The 9,394-nt window shown below is 40.0% G+C and overlaps 1 protein-coding gene across 1 annotated transcript; it reads right to left on the bottom strand.

Annotated features, from left to right (window-relative positions):
- katna1 (katanin p60 (ATPase containing) subunit A 1) lies at positions 1 to 9,103 on the bottom strand. Its single transcript, XM_006796223.3, has 11 exons — positions 8,913 to 9,103; positions 7,129 to 7,294; positions 6,904 to 7,043; positions 5,001 to 5,196; positions 4,658 to 4,773; positions 4,046 to 4,151; positions 3,810 to 3,968; positions 3,351 to 3,477; positions 3,119 to 3,253; positions 2,474 to 2,600; positions 1 to 795 (listed from the first exon to the last, which is right to left on the bottom strand). Exons 2-11 carry the CDS (start codon positions 7,288 to 7,290, stop codon positions 597 to 599), a joined length of 1,467 nt encoding a protein of 488 aa, XP_006796286.1. The 5' UTR covers positions 7,291 to 7,294; positions 8,913 to 9,103; the 3' UTR covers positions 1 to 596.
- Positions 9,104 to 9,394: the final 291 nt, after the last annotated feature.

The raw sequence follows: 9,394 nt of genomic DNA, 5'->3' as shown, positions 1-9,394 counted from the left end.
TAGAAATGGCTTCTTAGTTTAATGTTTATAAGAAAAAGTGTTATAGATCCATACGGTTTAAAATAAAATCAAGTGCAAAGTGAAAAGAACAACAATAAAGGGAACAACATTTGATTGGCTGGTTCTGTATCCAACAGATACACCAGCACAAAGACAATAAAACGACACTGAGAATAAACTAATAATATAACATGTTTGGCCTTTTACTATTAGTGTATTTCAGGAAATGCCGACTCAGTTTTGTCAGTTTTTCTAATAGCTATATCCGATTTGTCGAACATTTTGGCAACATGTTCAGGACCAGCCATCTAAAATGATTAAGTCCAAAAATGAATTGTATCAACAATCAGCTCCGAGTTACTCGTGTTCTTCTTTCGACACTCACTGAGATGAAAAGGTTTGCATAGCAACAACATGTACAAAAGGAAGAGTTACCACTTTTCAAGTGTAATTACTTTTGTAATAAACCTGCCTGCTGATTCAGAAATGTACTTGCAGCTCAATACACCAGAGCTGACACATTTCTCAGATCCAAGAAAACATTTCAGTTAGCAGGAACACAAAACCTTACACTAAGCTGCACACTTAATGTTTCATCAGCAGGAGCCAAACTCTTCGATCCACTTTTCATACTTTTCCAGGTCAGCTGCAGAAACTGATTTGGACACTTTCCTCAGAGCGGACTCAAAGTCCTCCATGGTGGTGGGCATGTGCATCTCATCCCGGGAAATGTTGCGGATCTCCTCTGGAGTGAGGCCTTCGATCCTTCGCCTCATGGCCATCAGAGATGCGTCCCTACGCGACACACAACAACGGTTTGTCAGATTTCACTTAATACTGTTCATCACATACAAACCTTTAGGTGGGAAGGTTAGGTTAAATTGAAACCAAACTCGTGAATGTTTTCAGCGTGCATTATCATACTGCAAAATTGCACCCAGCTGTGGAGATTATTCTTGTTGCAGAGTCCCTTGCATCAGCGTCTCTCTTAGTCCCCAAGAAAGTGTTATAAAGCAAGCAACACAGCCAAAAAGTACCGTAACAGTCCACTAATAACTAACATCAAACACATATGGCTACCAGCACAGCAGACTTTAACACAAACTCACAAAACGATGTGGTTTCACATAGGAATGTGCTAGCCAGTCTAGAACACAAAAAACCTAGAATTAGCGAGGAAGCAACAATTTGTCCACGTTAGCCTCTAATTTATTATTAGCTAACAAACAGGAGCTTCGCAAGCATCAGCAGAGTGATCACATCTCTCATCTGGTTAGTGTTAGCAAATACTAGTTTTACTGCCAAATTGCAAGACATCTTATGTAGCAAAGTACCATATTTTTCAGACCATAAGGCGCACCGGATTATAAGGCGCACTGTCGATGAACGGGTCTGTTTTCATACATAAGGCGCATTAAGCGATACAAAACAGGCAGATAAGTCAAACTTTACTCAACTTATTCTTCTTGCTTCCTCCATTCATTAATGTTGAATTCTCTCGCAGCTGCTCTATTCCCCATGTTGTTGCAGTATATTAATGACTAACCTCGTATCTTGGATTGATTATCTCAGTTGTTCTCCTGACTGAAGTTTAGTCCGTTTACAGCATCCTTTCATGCGAATGCATTTGTTAACTTTTATCAAGTGGAAAAAAAGTTAGTGTTCATCCTCCAGCTTCACTGTGTTTATGTTATGCTAGCATAGCTGTGTCGCAAGGGATCACGTAGCACATCATTATATACCAGATAGTCCAACTTCAGTAACCCTACAAAAGTCACTGCTGTTTAGTTTTCTGTCTTCATTTATGTTGGAAGTGATTGCAGAGCTGTACATTTTAATTTTTTCAGAAATCTCTCAGTCATGGTATATCACGTTTAGGTGGAAACTAGCGAGCTAACTTCCTGCTAACTCCATTAAATTGACTAAATTCTATTTTCATGGATGCCTGGATGTTAAACTTAATTGTTACACCTGGTAAAGCTGCAACGCTGATCCTTTTATTAAAGATGAAAGAATTTAGACAGTTTTTAACTCTCAGCGATGCTGCAGTGTTCGTTTGACTCTGGGACCTGAAACAGACGGAGTTTTGGACCCTGGATTACTCCGCGAGGCTCCTGACTACAGCAGCCGTAATGCTCCAACAATCCATCAAGCGGTGCGGCTTCATAGCTTACCAAAGTCGTACTAAAATGTTTTTTTGACAGATTTTGAGCGCAGTGTACCACATAAAATTGGTTCGAGGTCAGTAAGCACAACCAGAATTCATACACAAGCAAACCGGATTATTAGGCGCACTGTTGATTTTTCTGAAAATTCAAGGATTTTAAGTGCACCTTATAGTGCAGAAAATATGGTACTGCAAATACCAAGACTACAGTTCATTTAACTACCAGGGCCATCAGTAAATATCAGCAGTTATCTGGAAGTTATGCTTAGTGTATTCTTTAAACTTCATTTTGAAATATGCCCTGACCTGCACACGTTAGTGATGTCAGCTCCTGAGTAACCCTCCATCTGCTCAGCAATCTTGTCCAAGTCCACGTCGCTGGCCAGCTCCAGCTCCCTCAGGTTAATCTTGAGCAGCTCCACTCGCCCCTTAGCTGCAAACAGAGGGCCAACAGCAACTAGAGCATGCTTTCTGCTTCAGTAAATGGTCATTTCATCAGCAATATTTACACGAAGAAAGAAGGTCATCATTTACTCAGCATCGTTAGCAATTTAGGCCTCCTTGAGAATATTTATGTTGGGACTGTAATTCCATGTTGTACATTTCTAAATCAACATTTGTCAAGTTTAATTAACACAAAGCAGACACTGAACCAGGCAGCCTTCTGGCATGGTTATAAATGTTTCCATAGAACAGAAAGTAGCTTTAAAAAAGCTGCATGTGCTGTCAGCTTTGTGCACTGTGCTTCAAATCAGTGGGATGTGAGGAATGTGGCGGCTGAGCAGCTGATGCTTGTCACCAAGTCAAGCAGTTATGATCCAATCTGTTATGATCTGTTATTAGTTATTAAAACATGCAACACTTCAGAGTTTAGAGTTGTTGGCAGTTTTCATTTTCAATAATTGCATTTCATTGCCTACAATGTGGAAACCAGTAAAACAACAATTGTACTTGAAGGAAGAGGAATGTAGATCCGCTTCTCCAGGCGTCTCCTCAGAGCCTCGTCAATGTCCCATGGAAAGTTGGTTGCAGCCAGGACCATCACCATCTTTGATGGGTCGTCGTTCTCTGATGCTCCACCAACACCTGTGTAAAAACAACAACAAGAAGAGAAATTAAAAAACTGCCTCCATCAAAAGGTAAATATATCTAGCATGAAAGGAAATAGACAAAAGTTCTATACCATCCATTTGCACAAGTAGCTCTGCCTTTACTCTCCTGCTAGCTTCATGCTCCTCTGAGGTTCCTCTGCGGCTGCACATTGAGTCAATTTCATCAATGAAAATCGTGGTGGGAGCATAAAAACGTGCCTGTACGGGGACACATGCAATGACTCAGTTCAAAAAAAAAAAAAAAAAAAGTGTATTATTTTTAATACTAAGAAATTGTTTAACTTTACACAAAGATTGTTATAATTGGTTCACAAAAATGACTTAACTTAAAATGATAGCACGTTTTATTCAGTTAATGATTATTTATTAATGAAATAAAGGTGCATTAGGTGATTTCCAACCACTAGAGGGCTCCAAAACTAACTTACAGTCCTGAAAAATTAAAGGAAATACTACTACAGACAACAGAAACTAAGTTCAGAACATTCAAGCACACCAAAAAACACAAAACTGACAAAAACGGAACTTACCATTTCAAAGAGAAGGCGAACTAGTTTCTCAGACTCTCCTCTGTACTTAGAGGTCAGAGTTGATGAGGAGACATTGAAGAATGTGGTTCTACATTCAGTAGCGACTGCTTTAGCCAGAAGTGTTTTCCCCGTGCCAGGAGGTCCCACCATAAGCACACCCTAAAGAAGAAAATAACGTCTATGTAACAGGACACATGTGATACAAGTGATGAAACAAACTTGTGCTTGCACACTACCTTCCAGGGTCGTCTTATTCCTTTAAAAAACGCTGGCATCCACATCGGCAACACAACTGCTTCTTTCAGCAGTTTTTTTGCATCTTCCAAGTCTGCGATGTCATCCCTATAAAAACAGTTTAGACTGATGTCAGATGTGAAAACTCAGGGAGGCTGGTGTTCACGCCAAGAAAGATAGATAAACCTCTACAGCACCGGTCCCCAACCTTTTTTGCGCCCGACAATATTTTCATGGACCGGCCTTTAAGATGTCGCGGATAAATACAACAAAATAAAACTAGTACCGGTACCGAAAAAAAGAAAATTTATTCATAACACACGTGAAAAGATCAAGGAAAACCGAGTAAACGTTAACAAAATAACGCTGAAAACCGATAAAAACCCTGAAAACTATACATTTCACACCTGAGCCTCAACTCTCGCGGCCCGGCACCAAACGACTCACGGACCGGTACCGGTCCGAGGCCCGGGGGTTGGGGACCGCTGCTCTACAGGACAAAAAGGCTATTAAGTGAAGCCAAAGCAGACATGCCAAAAACTACAGTTTGTCTAACAGAGGAAAGCTCAAAGACTACAGCTTAGTCATTCAAGGCATCTGAAGCATTCACCTACCATTTAATATTTGGATTTTGAGATATAATATCCCTCTCCAGAGCTTCCACGAGGTCTTTATCATATCCTGCCCCATCAAACCTCTTTGCTTCTTTCTCCTGGACATCTGATTTATTCTGAGAGGCAGACCATAAATAAGTAAATAAAAATAAAATAACCCTTCCCAGTTCCTTGAACGAAACCCTCGGGAAAAAAAAAATAACTGGAATGACAGGCTAGGCAGTGAGTAAACAGACCGCATGTGATACTGTTTGATCAGCAAGACTTTTTGTTATGTGGTATTATAATAGAGAAGGCTGTGACTATGTGTGCTGCAACTTGGAACGGTCAACATATCGCTCACCTTATCGTCCTTTGCTTTGCCAGCAGCCTCCTTTGGTTCCTTCTTTTCTTTGCCCTTGGAAGGTCTGCTTCTGTCGCCGTTGGCCCCTCGGGGCAGGTGCCTCTGCTGGGCCTTCACAGCCACACTCAGGCGGTTGTTTGCAGGTTTGCTGTCTTTGTATGGGTTGGTAGGACGTCTGACAGGACAGGGAGAATGTCTGTGAAGAAAACAGGGATAAGACTATCAACTGCAACCCCTTAATGTCAACAGGTGTTGAATCATTGATACATTTACATTCTTTGTGAATCAGCTGTTGCCTTAGTGCTTAGAGCACAAACCAGACAGAACCGTATGATTGATTGTTTCCCCCCCCCCCTTGAATATTGTGCTAATATTACTGATCTGACACCACTCCGATTATTCTATCGGCCAATAGCCAACTAAAGAGCTTAATATCATAATCTTTCATTTAAAACTAGCAAGACCAGACCAAACTGCCACAGCACACAGTCAAAAAGCCAAAGGAAAAAAAAAAACAGACTGAGACACCGTCCTGCATTTGAAGTTAATGCTACTCTTTTTTTTTTTTCTCTAAACAAAAACAAACATTTATTTAACCAGGAAGTAAAACTCTTGAGATCAAGCATCTCTTGTGAGAGTGTCCTCGGTGATGATGATAATAAGCTAGCATGTTTTTTTAAGCATCATCATTTGCACTAGCAGCCTAAATTTTCCAGACTCTCAGTCCAATCTGCTTCTCATTTTGATTCAAGGCAACCTCTGCGAATGAAAAATGAGACAAGCCCTTAAATGCCAAAAACAGTCCCATTAAACAGCCAACGTTACAGTTTTTTGTTGGGCTTTTTTTTTTTGGCACAGGCATGTTTACAGACTGTACAAAAACAGATTTGGTCTCTTTGCATAATTTTCCTCTAAAAAACTAAAATCTGTATTGTGGGTGAAATGGTTACAGGCAGCTGTAGCCAAATAAGACGAATAATATGAAATATTATATGAAATTCCAGTATTTTATAAGACAGCACTGATGTGCAGATATCTGTGTTACAAACATACAGTCTGCTAATTACCAGATAACTTAAAACTCACTTGAACTGGGTGGTTGGAGTGCAATTTATTCTGTATAGCATCAGTATAAATAAAATTATACAATATTAGAGAAAGAACCACAAGAATCTGTAAAGGTTCTCAGTCATCTAGGTCATCGCAATCTAAGGAGCTTGGAAAGAAAGAGTCTGGACTTCTTTAAGCTTCTTAACCGAGAAGATGATGAGATGAGAGGTGAAACGTCTTCAAGAAACTTCAAGAAGTCCAGACGCTTTTCTTTCCAAGCTTCTTAGACAACCACAAAAATCACATGATCCTCTGTGAGTAGTAGTCAGAGATGGTATGGTAGAATAACTTCCTTTTAACAGGAAGAGACCTCTGGCAGAACCAAGCTTAAGGTGGAGTATCTGCCACAATCTGTTTGTGGCAGATAGCTGCTCTCATCCCAAAACGGAAATTTCTGGCCTTGATAAAATAAATATATACTTTTTTTTTTTAAATCACTAATGTTGTTCAAAATGGAGCATGTGGCCAAAAAAATATGTTACAAGCATACAAGCAACATAATATAAACTATGTTGTTAAAAATACAGTTTGAGGTTTACCAGCCATCTTTCTGGAGGGCAGAGCAGGAACAAATCAAGCTCACAGAGGCTTACAGAGGTTCACTGATCTCAATCATATGACTACATCATGACTATTGTTCTTGGCTTATTCAACAATTGCAGTTCAGAAAACTGCAGAATTAAACCAGAAGCAGATATCTGTTCACGAAGCATCGGAATTTGTAGCATATGAAATTTCCTAAGCAACGAATAAGCAGAAAATAATACGTGTATGTAAATAGCCAGTGCAGTACCTCTGTTCCACATGCAAAGGTCTCATTTCAAAATCATCATGGTTACTGGGTTTAACAGGAGCTGTGTCCAACTGAAAGTTCCCCAGAGTTGACATTATGTCCTGAACTTGTTGATTCTCTTCGATGATTTCCTGCCACAGCTGAGAAACAACCACAGGTGCATGCATAAGAAAAATTGGGACCGGCTCCTCATATGATCAGATAAAAGATCAGCACTACATTTACCTGCTGCCACCTCTGCTGGAAACTGCTGTCTCGCAACGTGTACACATATTTTTTGATTTGTTCAAGCAGCCCATGATAGAGAACACTGGCTGAGCTGTAGTTTCCCAGCAAGGCATATTCACGGGCCAGTTTCAGATTCTCACTAATTTCCCGTAGACTCATACCGCTGTGGAAACAGACAACAGGTTCACAAAAACTTATAAAGCTGACTGGTCAAAGTGGACATGCTGCTGACAGTGAAAGAAGGAGTGTTGAATAACTACAGCGCAGACAGAGACAAAAAGCTTGCATTCACCTGGTGTAATCAGTAGAACATTTACTCAGGACCATTTGAGGAACTACCCGTGTTCCTACCGGAAATGCAGGCAGTGTCTACATCAAGTACCATTTTTCTAACAAGGTCTAGTTTCCCGCCATTGTAAAAAAAAAATAATAATTTAATATTCAATTCAATTTTGTTTATATAGTGTCAAGTCCTAACAGCAGTCACCTCAAGGTAAAGACCCTAACAAAAATACAGAGAAACCTCAACATTCAGAGGACCACCTTATGAGCAAGCACTTGGTGACAATGGGAGGTAAAAACTCCCTTTTAACAGAAAGAAACCTCGTGTAGGCCCAAGCAGGGGCAGTAATCTGTTGAAAGTAGTTGGGGGTGATGGATAAGGAGGTAAGACAAAAGACACAGTGTGAAAATGAGCCAGAGATTAATTAAATGCAAACTAATGTATAAGCAGACAGTGAAAAGAGGAGACAGGTGCCCTGTTGTGCTTCAACACAAAAACATGAAGCTACTGTAAAACTAACAAATTGTAAAGATCCACTTGTTTTAGTATTACTGCTTTCTTCTTTACTTTTTGCCTTAAATTCTTTTTTTCTGGTTATTCTTTGATCTGATACAGATTGAGGTTTGATTTACTCCCTGACAAATGAAATTTTTGTTTTTCCCAAAGGGCCAGAAATAGCAGGACATAGAATGGAATAATGTCACACAGACTTATTACCCGAACCACTGTTCATGCGGACTAAAGTGCTCATTTTGAACCTGGAAAACACTACAGTGACCTTTTTGAAGTGGCATATTACAAGTCATAAGGTCTCTATTACGTACTAGAATCATTACACTTGTTAAACAGATATTTTATATGCATTTGCATTTTTTACTATCCAGTTTATCTGGACATAAATACCTAAACTTTAATAGCTGGCCTTAAATTACCATCTTGGTGCTAGTTCCATTGTCAGATGGCCCGGGCACAACACCTCTGTTGTATACAATCTATGAAAAATACCCAAGAACATATGTAGTGCCATCTGGACACCGCTTTATTATAAGAGTGATACTATATTTACGACACGTGCACAGTTTAAGACATGTTGTCACGTTCAGCGAAACATACGTAGTTGACAAGTGTGACTAGCACCTCTCAGCTGAACTTGTTTCTCCACAGATTAGACGGAGCCTCGCCCAACTATAATCTGTTAAAGGCAAAATGCGACACTCAAGTCCACACGTACAAGATGCTAACGTTTCAAAGATGGGAAGAACAGCTCCTTTGTTCGTAGGAACCTAAATGTTAGGCAAAATAACTAAACTAGTTAACGCTAGTGTACGTTTGTACGCGGTAGTGGTGACGTTAACGACAACCGACGCATCCTTAAGTTTGAATTTCAAGCCGGCTGGCTGGCTTCTCTCACTCTGGTTCAAACTGTAAACGCATCGTCTTCGCAAAACTTGATGAACACAGTTGTTGAAACGACACTGAAACAGCTTTTGACACAAACCTGGTGTAAGTCGCATTTATGCTCAACTTTTCCTAAATGTGGCCGTGGTTCAGAGAAAGGCTGCTCACAGAATCCATCCGACTGGGAAAATAACTACACGATCTGGGGACATTTGTAGTCCAATTCATGACGGAAGTTTGTCACAGCGCACGTTGCGTATGCAAACCAGCTAGGGGCGAAAAGTTTTGAACTTCCGTTTTCGACCTTCAAATTAAAAACGTCAAACGTTATATGGACGTAAAAGCACAAAAAACAGAACGTAGAGCTTCCTGAAAAAACAACAACGTCACTACGACTACTACTCACAGTGAATTACTCGCCCTAACTCGTCATCTTAAGTAAGGCAAGGTTTGCATAATTTTTTAAAAGTTCTTTCTGACGAAAGGCAGCCATCAGTTATCTATTAACATAAAACATTTCTGAATATTCCTGCTGTATTTTTTAAGTTCACTTTGTAGGGGAGCATGTGGTGCACTGGTTGG

This window comes from Neolamprologus brichardi, chromosome 15 (genome assembly GCF_056152115.1).
Source record: "Neolamprologus brichardi isolate AB-2024 chromosome 15, ASM5615211v1, whole genome shotgun sequence".
Classification (NCBI taxonomy): Eukaryota; Metazoa; Chordata; class Actinopteri; order Cichliformes; family Cichlidae; genus Neolamprologus; species Neolamprologus brichardi.
This window is presented reverse-complemented; position numbering and strand designations above follow the sequence as displayed.

What these genes read in the sequence shown, in the direction of transcription:
- katna1 (XM_006796223.3), bottom strand. Translation starts at nt 7,290, where the DNA reads ATGAGTCTACGGGAAATTAGTGAGAATCTGAAACTGGCCCGTGAATAT. An exon ending in CTACATTCCTCTTCCTTCAA is followed by an intron (nt 2,601 to 3,118) that starts GTACAATTGTTG and finishes CTCTGTTTGCAG; the next exon opens with CTAAGGGGCGAGTGGAGCTG. An exon ending in GACATCACTAACGTGTGCAG is followed by an intron (nt 796 to 2,473) that starts GTCAGGGCATAT and finishes TGTGTCGCGTAG; the next exon opens with GGACGCATCTCTGATGGCCA.